Source organism: Eupeodes corollae, chromosome 1 (assembly GCF_945859685.1).
Source record: "Eupeodes corollae chromosome 1, idEupCoro1.1, whole genome shotgun sequence".
Lineage (NCBI taxonomy): Eukaryota > Metazoa > Arthropoda > Insecta > Diptera > Syrphidae > Eupeodes > Eupeodes corollae.
In genome coordinates, this window is record NC_079147.1 from 207400542 (window position 1) to 207424656 (window position 24115).

The window sequence follows — 24115 nt, forward strand, 5'->3', positions numbered from 1 at the left end:
TTTAACTTAAATTAATCGTTTATGTATGTATACAAAAAAATAAGCTATTCTTAATCTACTTTTGAAAAGAGTATTTAAAGTAAAATGTAAATGTAATCTCTATTAAGAACAAAATATTCAAATACTATTAAGAACTAAAATTATTATGTATTTATTTATTTATGTAAAAAAAACTCTGAAAATAAGAACAAAATAAAAACAAAATACAATATCTAAGATTTTCTTAATATTTCATAAAAAAGTAGAAAATTATACCTCATATTTTTCTATACAAAATTATTTCTATTTTTTTTTTTCTATACAATCAAAGGGTTTTGATAGTTATTTACAAAAATCGTATATTTAAAACATTTAATATTTTATTTAATTTCATAATAATTTCTCTAGACAGCCACAATTTTGTTTAAAATTTATTTATTTATCATACAAGAAAAAATATAATATTCTTTGACAAAATACGATTTTATATATTTTTTTTGTAGTTCAATATTTTACTATAATTTAATATATTTCAAAACTATACATTATAACAAATCAATAAATATAGTTAAATTATATATAAAATCGTATAAAAATATATATTTGTATACATTAAAAACAACTAAAAATTATTAAAAAATTAAATTACACAAACAATGGCAGTATGATGATACTTATTTTCGTGATTAGGAAGACGTACATATATAATAAAGAAATATATATATGAATATTAAATATTATGTTTTATTTTCAAAGATTTATGTTAACAATAAAAATAAATATTAAAACTACTAACAATACAAATTAAGAAAGTTTTAAATTTCTCTTTTAACAAAAAATGGATTTTTTTAATTATTAACGAGCATTTCATGTTTGTTTTAAATTTTGTTTTTATTTTAGAATATTTTTTTTTATTTTATTTTATAATTATATATTTTTTAATTCTGTTGTTTTAATGGCAAGGTTGAATTATGAAACAAATGATTTGATTTTTTTCACACCAACAAAAATACACGATATATTTTTTTTTTAAATTGAAACAAAAAGCATTTAGTGTTAAATTTGTCTAACTATTTTCGTATCAAAAAATATAAACTTATTATCATTTATCACTTTATTATCATCATTTTAGCTTCGTTCAATATTTTTGGCACACTTTTGTTAGAAGAAACAAATATGAAGGAATTATTTTTTTTATAAATATTTTGTCTAATAAATGTTTTTTTTTGTAAATTTAGTTAATTTAGAAAAAAAAAAATATTTGAAACAAAATTGCAATTTCCGAAGCCTCATTTAAGTGTATAGGTACTTATTTGTTTATACATTTTGTTATTGTTGTTGTTGTTATCGTTGTGGGTTTTTGTTTATGCAAATATAGAATATCTATATCAATTTTTTAATGCACATAATTGTACGTAGCTATATCTGTTTATAGTTCTTAAAAAATATTGTTTTTGTGAAGGTAACAGCGGAGTTTATTGAGACATTATGTCATTCTTATGCTCAAAAATTGAAATGAGTATCAACCAAACGCCAATCTTCTCCATGGCTGTCAAATTTATCATAAAAATAAATTTTTTTTTGATCTGAACGCGCTCATTAAAAATAACGGGCGTTTTTTTAGACGTGTGCTTTTTCCGTTCTAGCAATGCCTTTTTCGGTGTTGGTGTTTTTGACAGCTGTCACTTGATTTATGCTCAGTTTGCCATTTCATAATGAACAGAAGTCTGTGGTATGGGATACTTGAACCGCTGGACTATTTTTTGCGGGGTTTTGTGAATTCGCTTTTCTACAGCAAATAAGCCCGGGACAATCGACGCTTTGGAAAAGAATATCACGAGGGTTATTGCTGACATAAGATCATAAAGTTGCCTTATACTGCAAAAAGTAGTCAAAGTTAGGCCGCTCAGCTTTATAATAAAGCTTAATTCAAAACATTGAATTCTATTGAAAAATCACCTTTAAGTTTATTTGTTTCACAGGGAAGCTAAGTTTTCTTAACGACGTTTGAAGCAGTGAAAACAAATTTCTTGAAAACAACACGATTAAAAATCACCCTTTAAGTTTATTTGTTTCACAGGGAAGTTAAGTTTTCTTAACGAAGTTTCCAGCAGTGCAAAAAAATTGTTTCAAAACATCAAAAAGCTCAAAATTTCACTAGCAAAATTTAAAAGTTGGACCTATAGATTTTGAAATTTTAACTTTAATGGATTGCTTGCAATCAATCAGTAAATAAAGTTTCAGTGCTTTCTATTCACAAGTAGAACAAAAACAAAACATTGTCCTAAGTTTCCATAAGAAAGACGACCATTTAGTGCTGGCTGGCGTTTGCAGCCACCTACAAGGTTAAGCTGTCGATTCTGCAGACGAGAACGCAGCTAATTCATATTTAGATGTGGATTTTGTACGTTAAAAATGGATGGCATCGGCTAACAACCAGGAAGGATAGTTAGGCTAGAAGAATGTGGACCAGGTGGCAACGATGACAGTAAGTTTTTCCGTCAAAAAGCATTACAGTCAGAAGAATTCCTAAGAAAGCGATATTTCATTAAAGCGGTAAACCTTAAAAATAGACTGCATAACGTTTAAAGAAAAGAACTAATCTACACATTCTTGCTAGATAGAGCTATACTCATAGATTGAAACTCCTTAAATGGATGTATCTCTTCACGAAAACACAGAATTTTAAGTCTTGGAAATAATGACAATTTTGAGATCATGACTTTCATAAAACTTGATTATTTTCTCAATCACTTTAATGAGCAAAATATGAATGTAAGATCTCAACAACAAAACCATCCGCCTTACTGAAGATATGAAAAACGCTTCACAAAATTGTCTAAACATTAAAAATAATCACATTTTGATTGAAAATAATAATAAAATAAACAAAATAAAAATAAAATTAAAATACAATTTAACTAGGAACAATTGCGACATGATGCAGAAATTAATTTAAAACAAAATAAAACTACCGCTGCTGGAATATCATCAGCCAGCTGGCAGCAGAGGGCATTTCTACCTATTCGCTAGCAGGCCATTGGCAGGTGGCAGAGTTGGCAGTGATGGCTGTGATGGTCCGTTCGGAATTGGCGGTGTTGGAGTGTTGGGACTTATTTGACGTTGCTGTGCAGCCAAAGCAGGTACCGCCCCCGATGAACGCTGATGCTTGCTGCCACCTTTGACAACACTGCCATTGCTCTTTTGGGCCAAATGGGTTTGATAGTGTTTGGCCAAGTGAGCCTTCTGTCGAAAGCTCTTGCCGCACAGCGAACAAGCAAACGGCTTCTCGCCGGTGTGAGTTCGGATGTGAACATTTACCGAGTATTTGTCTTTGAAGCCCTTGGAGCATATCGAGCAGTAGTGTAGAGAACGCTCCTTGCGTTGACCGTTACAATGCGTGGGACTGGTGGTATTGCTGGGGTTATTGTTGTTGGCTATGTGGGAGTTATTGTTGTTGTTGTTGGGGCGGTTGTTGGGGTTTAAATTCGATCGTTTGTACTTCTTCGATCCACCTCCCCCACCGCCCTTACCAGTGGGCGGCGGTCGACTATTACTGGAAGTCGAGACCTCTGGCTGCAGTGGCTGTGGTGGTGGCGGTGGCTGCGGTGGCTGCGGTGGTTGGAGTTGAACACAATTCTGTGAGGGACCAGTTATCTCCATTATCACCTCGGGGTAATCACTAGCCGTGCAGAATTGCTGGACCTCATTTGCGATCCGTTTGATCTTCTCAAATTCATTGGTGAAGGCGGTCTCGAGGGATAGGAACATATCGTCGACAATAATGCCAGTTGTCGTCGCAGTTGTTTGAGTGCTTCTGCTGCGATTAGTCGAACTAGAGTTGGACGAATTCGTCGATTGTTGTTGTTGCTGATGCTGCAGTTGTGATTGTGCCACGACATGGACGTGAGAATGAGATGAAGTTGAGGAAGTTGCCGAATTGCCAAGGCCCTGACTGTCATCAAATATTTGAGCGGCAAGAGCAGTATCAGCAAAAGACAGTGGGTCCTGAAACAAAAGGGGTAGAAATTAAAAAAAAAAACTGTTGAATTAATTTTAAAATTGAAACTCACCGTTTCTGAGTGAAAAAGAGCTCGCCGCAGCTCTTCGTCCTTCACCGATGACGGCGGGAGTAACGTTATACCGTTTTGTAAATGCAGACCCTTGGAATAGCCCTTGCCTTGCAGAGCACTTCGCAGCAGAGATTCAGCAGAGTTCTGCGAGTAAATATGTAAATACAAATTTAGAAACAAAACTCTGAAATCTAACCCACCTGTTCTGTATTATTGTCCGCCATGTGCCAATCATTGTTGTTGTTTTGAAATTGTGCCAGTTGTGTTGTACTGTTTGTTGTGGCTATTGTTGTGACCGGTGGTATTGTACTCTGTGTGACCAAACTGTGCAAATGGTGCGGTTGCAGTGACTGATGCACCTGTTCTGCATCTTTTGTGCCATCCGTACTAAATCCACTATCATCGTAAGGATACTCTGATTTTATGTAGCCGGGAAAACTGCCCAGCAGCGAGTCCAGATCCAGTGACGGTGCTAGCTGGGCATCTGGATCACGTTTGATCCATGGCTCGTTGCCATTTAATACTGTCAATGTGTAAATTTGGCCATCGGTGTTATCGTTGGTATTATTGCCACCAACGATGGTTGTGGTACTTCCAACAGATCCAATTAAGGAACCACCAGCTTGACTGTTATTGGCGGTGCTCTGTGAACTGCTGGATGCTGTCAACGCTACCGGTGAAGGCAGTTGCTGCTGTTGTGACTGATGATGTGATTGTTGTTGTGGCTGTTGGTGTTGTTGTTGTTGAGATGGCTGCGCTGAAGTTTGTGACGATTGTTGTTGGGACTGATGATGAGGTTGTTGTTGATGATGGTGTTGCTGTTGATGTTGATGATGGTGTTGTTGTTGCTGCTGTTGCTGCTGCCAACAATATCGATCGAGATCCTCGAAAATTGTAGACTCTAAACGGCTGTGGCTGTCTTTTTCGGAACTCCAGAACTAAAAGAAAGTAAATATATTATTTCGATATTGGAGTTTAAAAATTAACGTTTACACTACAATTTAACATTTTGCTGACACAAAACTTTGAAATCTACACGTATAAGAGATTATGCAGCAAATTTTTCATAGAGATTTTCTTAAACAAAGGATAGCCTTAATAATTAAAGTTTCTATCGACAGTAACACTTGAATTTTCAGAAATACCCATAAGTTTACCCTCGAGCTTAAATTACGTAGCACTGTGAAGTACAGAGATTTGTTATTTTGCCGTACTACACAAATGTGGAAAACTCTTTCCCTGTCATACCAAAGTAAAAGAATTAAAAAACAATCTAATAGTCACACTGTGCCTTTGGCGTATTAGAGGCTTACTAAAGTCTTTAAGTGTGTCTAACTTAGGAGTTTTTTTCGGTCTTTATAAGCTCCGAAGAATATACTGGTTTGACTAATTTTAAATAGAATGTTGCTGGGCGCACATTAAAAATACAATGATGACACAAAGTAATTTATAAACTCGCCAGTCACACCGGGAACCAACTCTACATAGTGTCCGTAAGAACATGAACCGAATGAAGTTACCTGATGGCTATTAATTTAATAAAAAATCCCCGAACTCATATACGCAACCTTTCTCTAATCGCATCTCCATAATGTTTGTTTTTCTACATGTGATTTTCAGATGGTGCATAATTCACGCAATCCAATCCTAAATCACTCACTCTAGGAATTTTAAATGAAGGCAAAACACATAAACGTAACTTCCTTTATACACAAATCTATAACTAAGAAATTCTTCTATAGACCATCAGAAGATGTAGAGTTCTCAAGAGACTTCTTGGTTAAAAGTTTATGTTTTGTGGAGCTGTTGAAGAGTTAAAAATTAACACGCAAGGAAAGAAGAACGAACATAATTTGGTCACATGAACTCTTCTCTATGCAACAACTTTGAAGATTTCATCTAGCTTCCAGCTTCTATAGGTCTCAAAGCGTCTCGGGTCCACCTACTACCTTCCTATTGATGGGTGTAACATAGAAAATTGCGTGCAATATCTGATATAAACGACACACAGAGTGTCCATCATCAAATTCAATATAAAGGTCGTTGAACATAACCCAAAGATACAATACTATGTCACATGACAACAATAAAGCCTCCAAGCCTTTCTTTTACCATGCAAGAAGAAGTCCTCTTATGTGAGTCCGTTTATTGAAAAAACACTACTGATAGATAGCTTGAAGCACGGAAAAAAAAGTTGGTCATACATGAAGTCAATGAGTCTCAAGCAGAGACTTCAATATGACCAATGTTTTCTTTAGTGCTCCCGCAGTCAAACTTCATCATCATCATCATCATCATGGAACAGATTTTTTAGGGCAACAGCTGCAGGATTAAAGCTAGAGTTTATACAGTTAACACGACAGGTACATTTGTCCAATTTGACCGCCCCAGATGTGAGATGTTTTATAAATTTTATGTTCAAAACCCGCCGAAACTTATTTTTAATAAAGCAGACTTTAACCTATACGTGGAGTTTAAATGAGCTTCATATAGCGACTCAGAGCACACATAGATTCTAATGGAGTTCTGCGTTTTGCAGACACGCTCCAAGATGCCAAAACCAATGTCAGCAACGTACACGTTACCATGATTTATTAAGATGAATTGGTTCGTTTGTAGAAGTTGGTAGTGATATACATAAATGGCAGTTGCATACCTATAAGGCACGGTTTTTTATTCCCTCATGAATGTGAGCTTGCTGCATGTAAATTTATAGCACAACAATGCAGCTATCGGGGATTTGTATCTATATTTTAGCAAGAGTCCCCCATATGACTACTCTGAGTCTGCAAAACTATACTCTTGTAGTCTGATGTGGCCATCTTGCTAACATATGGATATGAATTGGAGGTCCATTTCGGTAGCTTTGTAGATGAACCAATCTTTTTGCGGTAGCTGCCCGATGTACAGCATATAACATAGCGACTCCTTGGGTTCAGTGTTATTAGTTCATTAGATGATGATGTGATTTGTTGTTTATTTTTTTATTTTTGTCGGTTTTTATGGGCTTATGTTGCGCCTCCAGCAGCTATGAATTACTAAATTTACAATATCTACTCTTTCGGACATTTTAAAACGTATAAAACGAACGTTACACGGACGGACGGACGGTACCTACTGTGAGAAGATAAATTCTCAATTTGAATCATTTAATTAACCTGAATGACAGGGTGATTTGTACCCAAATCGGTTTTTTATTTGTCTATAGACATAAATAAAGAATAGATATTTTTGTTTGATTGTACACTGAGAGAATCGAGTTCAATATTTTAAGATAGTGCTATTTATGTTCATTACTAGCTTTTATACCCCCGGCTTTGGAATTCTAGGGAGAAGTATGCATGAGTTACTTTCCACAATCAAAAAAAAAATAAGCTGTCTATTGCTAGAATGGTGAAGCACGGATTTTCTGGGTTCACCTCCGTTTCTTTAAGTGTTTGTCCTTGCTCCTTAATAATTATCATAGAGAAAATAGCTTAACTGGGTAATTGCGGAATTTTTAATTGGAAAAGAAAGTTTATAGGGTTGGATTGAGATTCTAGGAATAATTATTGCATTTTCAGCTTTAAGGCACATCTAAGTTTTGTATGACTAATACTGGCACACCTAAATTCAATTATGCAGGGGCACACCGGACAGCTCAAGTAAATTAAGAAACTCTAAACTGGTTATGAACAGCTTTGTTATGAGTCCATGACTTTGTCTATTGCTAAATACTCCATCATATCATCAGCTATTTGATACTATAAGTTTTAATTTCTTTTCAAAACAACATGGTTTTTTACTTGGGAAATATAGGCACTACATGTCAAGTTTTGCATTCGTGCGAAATTTTGAACTCGAGATTGCAATCAAACATTATATTACGATGGTAGAGAAGTCGAAAAAAAGTGGGTCCCGCGATTCTGTCGTGTCTGCCTGTCCACGCTCCTACAACCTAAACAATTATGTTGACAAAATTTGTATTACATTCCTATCTTGTATCCAATATAATGCATTTGTAACATATTTATGTATTTTTATAACTATAACTTTTGTGAATACTTTCTACCTACCAATAACATTCCTTCATTATCATCATAAACATGTCTTTATCTATCTATCTGCATGAGGCTGAGCACGTTAATGAACTACCCTTTACTCGTTTTAGACACCTACTTAACTACACAACCAATAGGCGATCGCTTTACAATTTTAACACACATGTTCTTCCTCTTTCTAATCTTCAAATAATTCATTTTCCATCCTGGTTCTACTAATATGAAATTAAAATAAAGCTATCCAAAGGAAAAAGCTTTGAACGAACTAGTTGAATACACAATAAATTGTTTTCGTATATATGCTTACAAGTAATTTTCATTTACGGGATGAGTTGTCCTAGGATGAGTTTTGTCTTGGGATGACACTACCTTACCGACAAAAAATGGTGTGTATTTGATAACCACAAACCATTTCCCCTAACATAATAATTTTCAAGTATTTCATATTTTTATTATAATAAAAAGTTAAGTTTTTTCAACAAATTCTAAATTAATATTCATAAAATACAATTCACATACATAGTCTACGAAAAATTCTATTTGTTTTCACATCTTATTTGTTAAAATTAGTTCAAAATAATAAAAAAAAACGAAAATTTGTATGCACAAATATAAATTTAAATAAAATCAGCCTAAGGATTTTTAAACAAATAAATTGAAAAATTGAGGTTTTTTTTGACAAATCAAATGGCATTTATAAAGGGTGATTTTTTTGAGGTTAGGATTTTCATGCATTAGTATTTGACAGATCACGCGGGATTTCAGACATGGTGTCAAAGAGAAAGATGCTCAGTATGCTTTGACATTTCATCATGAATAGACTTACTAACGAGCAACGCTTGCAAATCATTGAATTTTATTACCAAAATCAGTGTTCGGTTCGAAATGTGTTTCGCGCTTTACGTCCGATTTATGGTCTACATAATCGACCAAGTGAGCAAACAATTAATGCGATTGTGACCAAGTTTCGCACTCAGTTTACTTTATTGGACATTAAACCAACCACACGAATGCGTACAGTGCGTACAGAAGAGAATATTGCGTCTGTTTCTGAGAGTGTTGCTGAAGACCGTGAAATGTCGATTCGTCGCCGTTCGCAGCAATTGGATTTGTGTTATTCGACCACATGGAAGATTTTACGCAAAGATCTTGGTGTAAAACCGTATAAAATACAGCTCGTGCAAGAACTGAAGCCGAACGATCTGCCACAACGCCGAATTTTCAGTGAATGGGCCCTAGAAAAGTTGGCAGAAAATCCGCTTTTTTATCGACAAATTTTGTTCAGCGATGAGGCTCATTTCTGGTTGAATGGCTACGTAAATATGCAAAATTGCCGCATTTGGAGTGAAGAGCAACCAGAAGCCGTTCAAGAACTGCCCATGCATCCCGAAAACTGCACTGTTTGGTGTGATTTGTACGCTGGTGGAATCATTGGACCGTATTTTTTCAAAGATGCTGTTGGACGCAACGTTACGGTGAATGACGATCGCTATCGTTCAATGCTGCGTTAACTTTTTGTTGCCAAAAATGGAAGAACTGAACTTGGTTGACATGTGGTTTCAACAAGATGGCGCTACATGCCACACAGCTCGCGATTCTATGGCCATTTTGAGGGAAAACTTCGGAGAACAATTCATCTCAAGGTATGGACCGGTAAGTTGGCCACCAAGATCATGTGATTTGACGCCTTTAGACTATTTTTTGTGGGGCTACGTCAAGTCTAAAGTCTACACAAATAAGCCAGCAACTATTCCAGCTTTGGAAGACAACATTTCCGAAGAAATTCGGGCTATTCCGGCCGAAATGCTCGAAAAAGTTACCCAAAATTGGACTTTCCGAATGGACCACCTAAGACGCAGCCGCGGTCAACATTTAAATGAAATTATCTTCAAAAAGTAAATGTCATGGACCAATCTAACGTTTCAAATAAAGAATCGATGAGATTTTGCAAATTTTATGCATTTTTTTTTTTAAAGTTCTCAAGCTCTTAAAAAATCACCGTTTATCTTTGAAGACAAACTTATTTTACAGGTGTGTATTTTTAAATCTTATAGGTAATTTAAAAAAAAAGAATCTTTGCATAAAGGAGCAATCCAGTTGTGCATATCATTGGTATTAGAATCGCCCTTTGACGGAGAAATTGATCGTCTATACGTTATTTTGTAAATCAGGGAAACACTCGCAATCTTCAGAATAAGTATCTAATAAATTACAAAAATCTGCTTAGAACTTTAACTTACAAGCTTGAACTCAATGGACCCAATCGTTTTAGCTATAGGGGCGAGAACAGACAGACATACTAAATCGGGGGACCCACTTTTTTCGACTTCTCTACCATCGCAATTGTTTACGATGCAATATGTCGCAAGTAAAAATATACATTTCAATTTTCAGTTACTCGTAATTGTAACTGAAAAAATTCCCTTAACAATAACAGTTTTAATTAAAAATTTTAATGGTTTTATTCAAGTTCGTGTATGAAAGCACTGTTAAATTACAGCCAACTTAATTGATTTCCAGAACTTGAGCATTTTAGGAAATTATTTGGTGATTCCGATTAAAAATAATATTTATGCTGTTATTTTAATCATTACTTTGTTTTTAATTAATTTATTAATTATTTAATTTATGTATGTACATAATTACACTACAGGTATTTGGCGCTTTAAACTTACATACGTGTTATTAGTCATTGAAATTTGTCATTTACAATTTTTAAGTGATAGAAAAGGAGCTGTCAATTGTAAGTGAATTTGTTCCTTATAATTTTTTCTCAACTTTGATTTTATTCCAACTCAAAATTAACCCATTTTTATTAAAAATTATTTTGCTTGGTCAATTCTTAAAGGTAACTAGTGACATCTCACGAGTTTTAGTCAGACTTTCTGATAAAAAAATTGTGTTACATTAGAAGCTTAAAAATCAAAATTGAATGCTTTTTGAAGGCAGCTAAAGGAAGTTGAACTTATGTTAAACTAAATCATACTTATCAATGTATCTTCATCTTATACATATGTACCCATTTGAAAAGCCAGTTTAAGTTTTTTCGTAGATAACTGTTCGTCAGCAAGGCATGGTCAAAATAGTACAAAAAAGTATTCCAAAAGTTTTTTTTAAATTCTTCATTTAGGTGTTAACACTCAACAATTGAATTATTCCATTGAAGTCATATATTTTAGGATAAGTCTGTCTGTCTTAACATCCAATTTCAGAATTTAGGTTAAAAAGTTTTTAAAAATCAATACAAATGTGTGTGCTGAAGAAATATAAGTTCTTGTGGAAAGCTTTAAAACATATTTTGATCAAATAGAATCAAGAAATAAATTAAACTTAAAAAATGAGATTGACTTTTAAAAATTAAAGTTTAGATCTAAAAGATTTTATTGGATCAGGTTATTCAGGCCCAGACCGTTTTGTATGTGAAACATACTATTTTATATTTTGTTCACCTAAAAATGTCAATATTCAAGCGACATACATGTGTGGTCTTCTGAGGGACCAAAAGGAATTGCCTCTCCTCAAGGGCGGATCCAGACTTTTAATCAAGGGGTGGGGTCACAAATTTAACATATAGACGAGTTTTAAATCACCGCTTAAAAATGTTCTTCAATGTTTTGTAAAGGAGGCTACCAAAATTTTAAATAACATAATGTGTATATTCAAGGAATAAAGTGACAACTTTAGTTATTAAATTAATTTAGAAGACTGTTGGCCATTAAGGTATAGTCTAACTATTTGTTTTGCATAACTCCCTGAATGTCTATCAATAATTCATTATTTTAACAAAACTGTCAATTTGTCTGTTTAAAATGTTTTCCTTTATTTTAAGATTTAAAAATGTACCTGCAAAATAAGTTTTTCTCAAAAATGTAAATGTAATTTTTTCAAAAATCATTTGTATTTTTAAATTTCATTTTAAAAACATTTTTGCCAACCACTAAATAAAGTGCTTATACATTTTACATTTAAATTTCGTTAAAAAATGTTCATCCTACTGAGAATGTACAAAAATGTATGTTTCTTCGCCGATTGGATTTCCAAACAATAAATATCGGGCCAAGATTAAATCTTCCAAATTCAAAACGCAAAACAAGAAATATTCTTGGAACTGTCCAATTTTATTTTCTAAACAGAATAAATACTTAAATTAATAAAAGTAAAATTCGTACATAAATAAAACTTACAAATTGGTATTTTATAAAGGGCGAAACAAACAGGAATTAAAATATTATTTGATTGTTGACAACAGTTGATGAACAAATGAAAATATTGTATCAAAAAATTTAGAAAAAACAATGAAATTTAAGCAAGGGAAAATGATTGAAAAAAATTAAGCAAAGTGTTTTTGAAATACAGTAAAAAAGTAAGTTGATGTTAAAAAAGCGTTGGCTTGATGACATTCCGGGGGCCGTCTGAAATCTACGTTGAAGACTTTAAGTCCAAAACAGCAAGCCTTCCTACGGATCTCTTTGATTTAATTGAACCATTCGATAGTTTGACATCTACAACTCGTACAATAGTATCTGGACCTGGGTAAACTTTCATTACACGACCTAGTTTCCAAAGTGATCGAGATTCATCTGGTTCAACCAAAATGACTAGGTCATCTACTTCTACATCTTTAGTATTTTTGTACCACTTCTTTCTTCTTATAATGTCAGGTAGATATTCTTTGTACCAACGCTTGACAAGTGATGACGTCAAATGCTGAGCTCTTCTGCTATAAAGTCTGCTACAAACATCATTTTCAGTGAAAACACCAGGGGCGGTCACATCTTTATCTTCTTCACCGAAAAGCATCATATTTGGGGTTAATGGTTTCGGATCTTCAGGGTCTACAGGCAAATAAGTTAAGGGGCGTCGATTTATCTGGGATTGGGCTTCCATAAGTGCATTTCTTAAAACATCTTCACGTGGTATTGTAGATTTTAAAATATAATTGACACTCTTCTTAATTGATTGAATTAGCCGCTCCCATGAACCTCCCATCCACGGAGAATAAGCTGGGATAAAACGCCAAAGAACGTTTTCATAGTTCGAAGAATATTCGCCTAGTTTATACTGCATCTCTTTGACATCCTTGTCCATCATGTTCTTAGCCCCAACGAAATTAAGACCATTGTCACTGTACAAAAATCGAGTTACCACTCGGTTGATGACAAAACGACGGACAGCCATTATACATTGGTCTAAACTGAGATCGTTAAGAAGCTCAATTTGCACAGCTCTGTAAGTAAGACACGTAAAAATCATACCGTATCTTTTCACTGTGCCACGCCCGAACTTAACTAATATGGGGCCAAAACAATCGACTCCAACGTGAGTAAAAGGTCTTCAGTCAAACGCCAAACGAGCTTCTGGTAATTGTCCCATAAGTGGCATGACAGGTTTGGTTTTGAGCCGCTTGCATTCAAAGCACCCTATCGATTGCTTTTCGAATGAATATAATCCATGCACGATCTCGGATGTCTGATATAGTTGTTGCTGTTCCCATGTGAAAATTAAGGTCTTGATGATGTTGTATGAGTACATCTACCAATGGATGATTATTCGGAAGAATGGCTGGATTTCTTGAAGCATACGAACAATTGGCTTTTTGGGCTCGCGAACGCATTCGAATTGTTCCTTCTTCGTCTACAAACGGTGACAAACTAAGGATGGAGCTTCTTGAAAATACCCTTTCATTCTTTTGAAGAGATAATAAGTCTTCGGGAAAGGCTTCACATTGTATTTTTCGAAAAAGCCAATTTTCAGCACGGGTGTATTCAGTTGGCGGTATGAAGACTTGTTTTTCGAACGGAATTTTCTTAATGACATCTTTGAATCTGAGCAAAAAAGCGATAACTCGAACAGAGGAAGACCATTTTGCTTTCAATCTTGCACTCAGGCTGTTGTAGACATCAAACGAAGGCAATTCAGGTCTAGTGTGCACCGAAACGATTTCTGCTGATTCTTGTTCTTGTTGAGTGTAAGGTTTAATAGGCCATTCCGAAAATTCTTTCTTAAGAAAATCTGGACCAACAAACCACCTTGTAAGTTGAACTCCCATGGATTCATCAAACCATTTTGTTCCATCATCAGCAACATTGTCATTTGAACGGACATGATACCACTGTCGTGGAGATGAAGAATCAAGGATCTCTCCTACACGAGATGCAACAAAGGTAGGAAATTTGAATGTTGTTGAATGTATCCAAGAGAGAACTGTAGTCGAATCTGATAAAAACAACTCTTCATCAATTTTTATCGTATGCGATTGCTTTATTGTAGATACCAAACGGACTCCAAGGACAGCAGCTTGTAACTCTAACCTTGGAATAGTCAATTGCTTTACAGGTGCAACTTTAGCCTTAGCCATAACTTGCGATACTTCTACCTTTTCATTACATTCAAAGCGAAAATAGGCTACAGCAGCAAAAGCCTTTTCTGATGCATCGACAAAAGTAATAAGGCTTACCTTGCAATCGTCAGGATTCAAAGAGATGTATCGATGTTCTTCAGCTCATTGATAAAAATTAACCATTTGGTTTGCAATTCGGATGAGATTGGCTCGTCCCAGTCAAAACCCTCTCGCCAAACCTCTTGAAGAATGATTCTACCTCTAATGATGTAGATTGAAATAAGGCCCAACGGATCGAACACTCGCATAATCGCACGAAGAATACGCCTTTTTGTGATGGCATTGGATGATAAGACCATCTCCTTTAAATCGTCATCTTCGGCAAGTCTGTAAAGAAAACAATCGGAAGAAGGTTGCCAAAACATTCCTAAGACCTTTGCGATATAACCCTCGCATTCGTTTGGATCGATGCTGACTAATTTAGTTTTGACTTGAGTTTCTGGCATCTGAGAGAGAAGTTCAAAGCTATTAGATTGTATAGAAACTAGATCAAAATGCATGGATTTGCAAATTCGTATGGCATCTCTGGTCACTGAGACTGCTTCTTCAACTGTGTTGTGGCTGTCAAAATAATCATCAACATATGTTCTTTTTGTCAAACCATCCACAGCTTCCGGACATTCTTCTTTAAAAAGGTTAGCATGATGGTTTTTGACGAACTGTGCACATGTGGGTGAACATCGAGGGCCGAACATCATAACTTGCATTATGTAAACCAATGGCTTTCTTGAAATGTCACCATCTCTCCAAAGTATTCTTTGACATTGCTGGTCTTCCTTTTTAATCTTAATTTGGTGGAACATTTCTTTGACATCAGCATTAACAGCAACTTTACGCTCACGGAATTTAAATAGACTAGCATGGAGAGGCACAAGGTTGTCAGGTCCTTTTAGGAGAAAAGTGTTGAGTGAAACCCCATCAACCTTAGCAGCCACGTCACATACACATCTTGGTTTTATTGGGAGTTTATTGGGATTTTCTACAATAAAAGTGGGTGTGTACCAAACTCGAAGCCACTTTATTGATAACTCTTGCTCCGAAGCGATTCTGGCGTAACCCTTTTCTAACAATGTTCGCATGTGATTGTTTTGCCATTCTAGTAAGTGTGGTTTCCTTTTCAAGGACTTTTCGAAACTGACAAGTCTTCTGAAAGCCATCGGATAACTATCTGGTAATTTTACATTGTCAGAGTTCCATAAGAGGCCGATTTCATACTGACCATCCACTAGCTTGATGGAAGATTCCATTATGTCTATAGCTCTTTTTTCTTCACGACTCACAAAATCTCCCTTTGGTGGCTTCACTCCGAACTCTTCCGTTGAAAAATGCTGTTTCACTAGATCGTGTAAGCTCTCTTCAGGTTTGATTGCATCGTGAAAATAGAATTTCATTTTTGGTCGAGGAACATTGTGAACACAAGAAACGTGTGGATGCGAGACATAACCACTGCCAAAAACGATCCATCCGAGCCGCGTTTTCAGCGCACAGGGTTCTTGGTCGTTTCCGTGACGTTGACGTTGACCCAAAAGGAACTTTGCTTGATCGAGGCCAATCAAAATCTTAGGCTTGGCATCAACTAAATCCCCCAAAGGAAGTCCACGTAGATGAGAATACTTGCTTTTAAGATAATTAACATCTATCGATTGGCATGGCAAGTCCAAATCTTTGACAGTGAACACATTCTTCAAAATATGGCGTTTCGGATTTTTGACATCAGATACTTCTAAGCTTGTTCTCAAAGATTTTTCCTTACGTGTTACACCTTTCGTCCATTGGAGAGTTAGGTCTTCTGAAACACCGTCAAGATGCAAATCATCAAAGAGATCCTTTTCAAGCATCGTTAAGGATGAACCATCATCGAGAAAAGCGAAGGTATCCATGAAGTCGAATTGGTGCAATCTTGAACAGTACTGAAGTATTCGAGCGAGCATGAGATGAATGAATGTGTGGCTGTGGACAAAACGCCGCAGCAGATGTATTGAGAGAATTGATTTCTTTGGATTGATGCAATAAAGGGTGATGACGACCAGAGCAACCATTTAAACCACAAGTTCTCTTCTTGGCGCAAACCCTCCAATTGTGCTTTGTAGAATCCAAACAAGTAAAACAAATAAAATTCTCTTTAACAAAGGCGAGTCTCTCCGATTCTGATGAGTCCTTAAAACTGACACATTCGTGGAGTGGATGTTGTTTTTTTGTACATTTCTTACACAAGATTTGAACGGCAGAAACTGAAGATTGTGCTTGATGAGTTAAAACTTGTTTTGAAGATTTCGCTGAACCTTGGTTTTTCTTGGTTTCAAAATTTGCACTAGTTATTGGCTTCATTAAATCAGGTGGCAAATCGATAACCTTTTCATTTAAAAATTCGGCAAATTGAACGAAATTTGCATTGAAGAAACCAGCTTTCTTCTTTTGCCACTCTTGGTATAAACCTGCACCTAGCTTACGTACCCATTGGTGAGGTCTTCTTCTCTATTCATGGACCTGACATCCGCGACGTAACCATTCACCTTCACTGCCCACAGACGAATTTTCGGATCACTCTTCGAAGCTAACTTGGGAAGATTCAATAAATCCGTGGTTAGATCGTGAACCAGGACATCACATCGTCCAAAAATGGCACGAAGGGAATTCATAATTGCGTCGGCGTCCGATGAATACTTTAAACGATCACATACCAATTGGTACGCTTCTCCTTTTAAGGCCTTTCGCAGTCGAGAAACGTTTTCTTTGTCGCTGAATTTTCCTTCAATAGTCGTAGACTTGAACACCTCTTCAAAATAAGGCCATTCACGCCTATTTTCGCCAGAAAATGTCGGAAGCTCTTGAACATTATTCCGATTCAGGATAGTGAGCAGCGTAGCCATTTCCTGACCTTGAATGGAAGTTGAAGGAAAAGAGAAATTCTCTATGACAGGATTAGGAGGAGAAAATAGCGGTGTGGATTGTGGAACTTTGAAAATAGGAACTTTATTAACATCGTTTAACAAGGCCTGATGATTTTGCTGAATCTTTTTTAAGATTTCCAACCTATCATTGTCCTTTTGAACATTAGCTGGAGATACACATGGTGGTGGTACATATGCAGAAAGTTTCACCTTCATTTCTTCAAGTTCTATACGCAAAGCTTCAATTTCTTTGTCTTTTCGAGAAGCTGCAGATTGAGCAACAATGGCAGCTTCCATAAACATGTCCAACTGTTTCAAAGAATCTGACAAATGAGGGCTTTGTTCTTCTTCTTGTTCGGGATTTCCTGATGTGGCTTTTTTAGCAACACAATCACTTTCCCCACAGTACCAAGGGGTATTAGTGTCATAGCGATCAGGATCAAAACCATGGCAAGAATAGTGCTACCATCGAAAACATTTATCACAACTTACCATAAAATCATCATCTAATTTTTGACAAGTTGGAGAACTGCAACATTTCTTCGATTTCGGCATTGTTGCAATTTGTTTTCAATTTAAAATAAAATGATGTTTCTTCGCCGATTGGATTTCCAAACAATAAATATCGGGCCAAGATTAAATCTTCCAAATTCAAAACAAGAAATATTCTTGGAACTGTCCAATTTTATTTTCTAAACAGAATAAATACTTAAATTAATAAAAGTAAAATTCGTACATAAATAAAACTTACAAATTGGTATTTTATAAAGGGCGAAACAAACAGGAATTAAAATATTATTTGATTGTTGACAACAGTTGATGAACAAATGAAAATATTGTATCAAAAAATTTAGAAAAAACAATGAAATTTAAGCAAGGGAAAATGATTGAAAAAAATTAAGCAAAGTGTTTTTGAAATACAGTAAAAAAGTAAGTTGATGTTAAAAAAGCGTTGGCTTGATGACAATGTATATTTTTTTTTAAATAAAAAAAATGAAATTTTTGATCATCACATATAATCATCATCAATTTGATCATAGACACAGAAAGAGAAGATTATTGAAATCTGTTCATTAATTTTTGAGAAAACTTTAAAAACCAAATAAAAGTTTTATGAACTGCACCTTTGTGGGGCAACACGATAGTATGTTTTTTCGTGTAGAAAGAAGGCAAATTAAGAATAAAAAATTTAGAGAAAGTTTAAAAATATCTGTCGGTAATTTGTATGACTGCTGTTATTTTTTGTATATAAAAAAATGAAAAAACGTTGAAAATCTTAGTTCAATCGACACAATAGTTTAGGATGTAGGGGCCAGGACATACAGACAGACAGACGGAATCGTCCACGGAAATTTTCTAGCATCGTAATGTCATGTTTGATTGAAAGCTCTAGTTCGAAATTTTAAATCACTTCAATGTTCACTATTTATGTGCATCGAAAAACAAGATGAAATTGAAGGCTAGTTTCAGGAATTTAAAGGCAACTTAATATAAAATTAACAATCTCTTATTCATTGTTTCTTTTTAAAAAACCTAAATATTGTTTTTCCTAATTCTAAATTGCGTGAAAACAGAAATTTCAGTTGTTTTTGACAGCAACCCATTTTTGGGGAATGTCGTTAAATTACCAACAAATCTTTATTTGAAATGTTTACTTATATAACTTAACTGAGCTCTATTGCGGAAATAAAACCCTCCCGTTCATTGGTAAAAAGATGATGAATTTGTGCTGTGTTCTTGGAATAGGGCTGAATTTGCGATTCATATTAAGTTCTTGGGTCAGTCCTCAGTTAAAAGCAGCACAAAGTTCAAGGAATTCAAATACAAATTTTGTTTTCCAGTATAAAGGAGGTCAAATCCGTTCAAGTAATACGATTAATTTTGAATTGAAAGGAATTGCTAAAAAAACAAACATTTATTTCCCAGCGGGGGGAGGGAGGGGTCATGACCCCTATGACCCCCCTGGGATCCGCCATTGCCTCTCCCGCTACCAGTTTTCCGGTTGATAGCTGAAAGTGTCATTAAACCAAATGGTATTTCCTTTACGATGAACAATCTCATTTCGTTCTCTAAACAATTAAAATGAATCTCAAGATCATTTCATAAATTTTAACGGTATTAAAACTTTTTTCAAAGTTCGTGTAAAATAATTCGAAACTAGTCACATTTATTGACTTCCCAAAGTTGTTGAAGGTGGTCCGATTTGTCAAATAGAAAATATTGACATTTTTAGACATATTAAGGTCATTTAGATATCAATTCAAGGTTTTTAAAGAAATTTCTGTGTATGCGTATATATGTTAGAAATACTTCTTTTCATCCTCCAGACTTTAAGAACCAAGCAAATATACATACTTACTTATTTCTAATGAAAACAAACATTTTTGACCTCCATTGCCTGTAACTTCAGAATCTAATTAAGTGTATTGTATCTTTCTATAAATAATAATTATTCCTAACATCCATCATAGTTTAGTTCTATCGAAAAAAAAGGAGAAAATGAAAAAGTACACTTGGGCGTATACGTACTTTTTTAATTTGTCTCCTTTTTTGTATGTTGAATAAAAACAATGTCGTGGTAGTTGAACCCCCAGGGAAATTTAAGCCTAATGGAAGATTTTACTTATAAGATTTAACATTTCGCTTTAAAAACTAAACTCCTTTAATTCTGTTTTTAAATAAACGTTATTAAATATTTATTGGTACATAAAATACCCTATCCGAGGGTGAATTTTCGAAAAATCTCTTGCTCTAAAAGTGTTGTAAGATTGACTTGTTTGGAAATAGTCGCCATTATCTTTATCACCAGTATTTGATACCTTCACTATGTTTTTAATACCAGATTTCTAAACTTGTGCTTTATTTCCGTCAAAAAAATATGTGTAAGAAAAACCGCATTATCTGGTTGAAATAACCAAAAAAATAACCCACAGCCGTCATTGGTCATTTTAATGATAAAAACTTCCAGCGGCGGCTGCGATAACGGTGGCGGCACTACAACTTACATTATAGAATTTTAGTGTACATCTGATCATTTTTCACAGCCCCTAGTTCCTTCGGGCAAAAGTTTCTCTCTGTATCTCTGAGACGGGACAACTACTTACGTACTTATGCTATTCACATATTGCTAACACACGGAAGTGATTTTTGATGATATTTTAAAGGATTCCCCTTGCCATAAAAATAAAATAAAAAAAAAACTCTACTCATTTAACAACAGTTCGAGTATAATGTTTTCAGCTTAGAGCCCAGAAGCAAATTCGTAATAAACAAACGATGATGTTCAGTTTAAAGTTTATATGTATGTTTATATGCTGCAGCAAGCAAAGCATCAAAGAAGTAGTTATAGAGGTTGTAAGAGGTGTATCCAACTGTAGCCCATAATGTTCGCTTCTTCTTCTTTTGCATTTTTAAAAAAAGGCCTTATGGCCGCTTTGGGCAATATGGTTTGTGTATATGCAAATTAAATGGATTCATATGTTTTTTGTACCTACTATATGTCTTGTGCGTCATTGCGGCGGCTGGCGCGGCAGCGCATCATCAACGACGAAGCATTAGGTTTAATCTCGAATAATCATTATTAATTAGAAGTATTGAACGCTCCAAGACACAACACACACCGCAAATGTTATACCCTGAGTCGATTGGGTAATTAAAGATTCTGACACGTTCAAGAGAGATTCCCTCTAATGGTTATACCTACATATATCTCTATACCTTTCAAGATGTATGAGCGCGCAATGCTTGTGAGCTTGTGACGTGCGGCTAAGACCGTTTGAAACTTCGTCTGAAGCAGCTCACAGTGCATATTATTGTAGTTTATGTTATGAGATTCTAATTAAATATCAATTGCAAACATAGCAAACAGAAAGGTGAGTTTGTCTGTATATTCGATTGAGATTTATGGACCGTTTAGTGCGTTTTTGTCTGCATCAGCAGCAGCCGTGGGAAGTTAAGATATGTATTTAATGCCAGTTCCGCGTTTTAGTCTATGTTTTTTTCTACCTATGAAATATGGGTAAATAAAATTGGTTATCAGAAAACTAAAAAGTTGTAAGGACATTTAACGGTCTTAGTGTAAAATAAATCAACTTGAAGACTCAACAGCTCGTAAAGAAGCAGCGCTTTGTGATTGCTTACAACTCTTAATAAAACTTGTGTGTGTTATGATGAAGGTATTAGTAATTTTGGGTTATAGTTAAAAGCGCTTCCTCATGATAAGGGTGGGATTTAGTTCCAGTTCTCTGAGACATGACGGTCCTAACACATAATCATCGTGCATCACTTCATGTACTAATCTTTCTCTTTCCAAAGATACTATACTTTCAAATGACATTCACACAAAGGAGTATAACATTGATAGCTACGATAAAGAGTATAGGTCCTAAATGACTACCCTGAGGACCTCCTGATTAAATGTTTTAAAGATAAAATCCATGTGATAAATTGAAGAGAAAACTCAACTTCCTCAAAAAGTTATGGAATACAAAACAAAAGATTAATAATTATTGTTATGTTGTTGTAAGTGGGCTAAGAGATGTACGTTTTTTAAAAAGAATTGGAGGAATTCCATTTGCTTATAAAGGAAAGGTGATTAACCTTTCAGAAGTAGTGTATAAGACATGCTTTTATGGCATTTTCACAAGAATTGTTTCTCTTGTCTCTTTAAGTCACCTTTAAAGATTAAATGTGAATACAGTCTTAGCAAAAAGAAGACCTTTCCTAAACTCCTCAACAAATTTTAAACCTAAATTCTATCAGACTCTTATGAATATTTCAAAAGTTCAGAAAGACAAGCGTGTTAGAGGTATTGACCTTTGAATCCGAGACAGTCAATACCCCGTAGATCACAAGAACTTGGCCTGTCTGAGACCAAAACATGACGACATTTGGACGTGACGTGGATTCCAGCGCAAATATGGTTACAAATTTTATTCTTTGTGGAATGAGAAATTTTATCCCAAATAGGGTAACATTTCTCAAACCTAAAGAGATCTCTTGGTTTGATTTGAGCTGTAAAGCGGTTATTAGGATCAGAGATGTAAGTTTCTGGATTTATAAAGCTAGAAAGACTTGTAACGGCCATATTAGAGAACCAAATTTTTGCATGACCAGAAGTTAAGGCAAAAAATACTACAATGTCCTAAAAAACGTACGAAACACCACGACATCCTCGATTCTAACGCTCGTCCACAATGACATTCCCTATGTTAGCTCGATTGATAAAGCCAATTTACTTGCAGCACAGTTTGCTGTTGATTCAACGCTACTAAAGAGTGTCCTGAGTCTTCTTGTTCTTGAGAGCGTAAACGATTTTATGAAAAAAATCTTATTTCGCAGTTGTACAGTTGCAAAGAGCACTGAAAGGCTTTGACCTAAACAAATCAGCTAGCCCGGATAATTTTCCCCCTATTGTTCTAAATATATGTTTTTCAATGCTGGCAAAACCACTGCGTAAGCTTTTCCATCTTTCCTACTCTAAAGGACTCTTTCCGAGCGGATGGAAAACAGTATTTGCACAGCCTGTCCCTAAAAACGCAAATCATCCTCCCCCTCTAACTATAGTCCAATAGTACTGATGTCCCTTCTTTCTAAGGTTAGGAAACGCTGATAAATTATCAACTTAAGGCTTTTGTAGTAATAGGTCAACTGGTGATCTCATAGTTTATCTCATCGTACAGAGAAACAAATATTTACATCGTTTTGGAGAAAGTAAGAATATTGCACTTGATATTTCAAAGGCGCATTTGATAGAGTTTGCCACCAAGCTCTCTTATCGAAAATGCGTGCTTTTGGTATTGACGAATCCCTTCTTCGTTGGATTAGAAATTACCTTTCTAACCGTTTAATACAGGTTATATTAGATGGTTTCAAGTATGAAATTCATAAATTAAATACTGGTGTTCCCCAGGGCTCCGTTTTGTCACCAAATCTCTTCTTTATATTCATAAACGATCTCTTGTCTGCCACTTCTAATCCATTTAACTGTTTCTCTGACGACAATACCCTCAGCTTTTCGTATTTTGCATATGTTTCTAGATTCACATCCTTGTCATTTGGACGTGGAACTTCAACGGCAGCGTACGATAAGCTATTTGAATTCTAATCTTGACAGCATTGTCCAATGGGGAATCAAAAACCGTGTAGAATTTAGTGCTTCGAAAAGTCAATGCTGTCTTTTGTCGTTAAAGCGAATCCCACCCCGATGCCACTATCCATGAGCGGCACTTGCATCCAGGAAGCTAATCAAATTGCAGTACTCGTTATGTGTATCACAGATCACATCTTATGGAATGATCACATATTCGATTTTGCCAAAAATGCTGGTAGGTGCTAAAGATTTCTCCAACATTGCAACAAATTTTTCAACCCTTCTGATCTGGCCTTAATTTACAAAGCCTTCATTCGTCCAAAACTTGAATATAACTCGTATATTTGGACAGGTGTCCTTAAAGCTAGTTTAAGTATTTTTCATAGGATCCAAAAAAGAGCTTTGAAAATGAAACAATTACGTCACTCGAATACCGCCCAAATGTTTCATGTTCTACCAATATTTTTAGCAACAGTGTTCTGTCAAATTAGCCAGTTGCATTCCCCCACTCAAACAATTCAGCCATAATACTCGTCCTTCTAGTAATGCACATCAGTTCAACCTTGAGCTAAATTTCAGACGTACTCTCAAGTATAGAGATTCTTTTTTTAACCACACCTTGAGAATGTGGAATGCTTTAC

At 35.1% G+C, this 24115-nt stretch overlaps 1 protein-coding gene across 2 annotated transcripts in view; it reads right to left on the minus strand.

Annotated features, from left to right (window-relative positions):
* Positions 1-865: 865 nt before the first annotated feature.
* Positions 866-24115, minus strand: part of LOC129953952 (probable basic-leucine zipper transcription factor D) — a 401434-nt gene continuing 378184 nt past the window's right edge. For both annotated transcript variants that reach the window (XM_056067515.1, XM_056067514.1), the window contains 3 exons: positions 4253-4990; positions 4053-4196; positions 866-3987 (listed from right to left, as the gene is read on the minus strand). In XM_056067515.1, the coding sequence (XP_055923490.1) occupies positions 2998-3987; positions 4053-4196; positions 4253-4990 (1872 nt within the window). In that variant the 3' untranslated portion in view covers positions 866-2997. The remainder of the gene's footprint in view (positions 3988-4052; positions 4197-4252; positions 4991-24115) is intronic.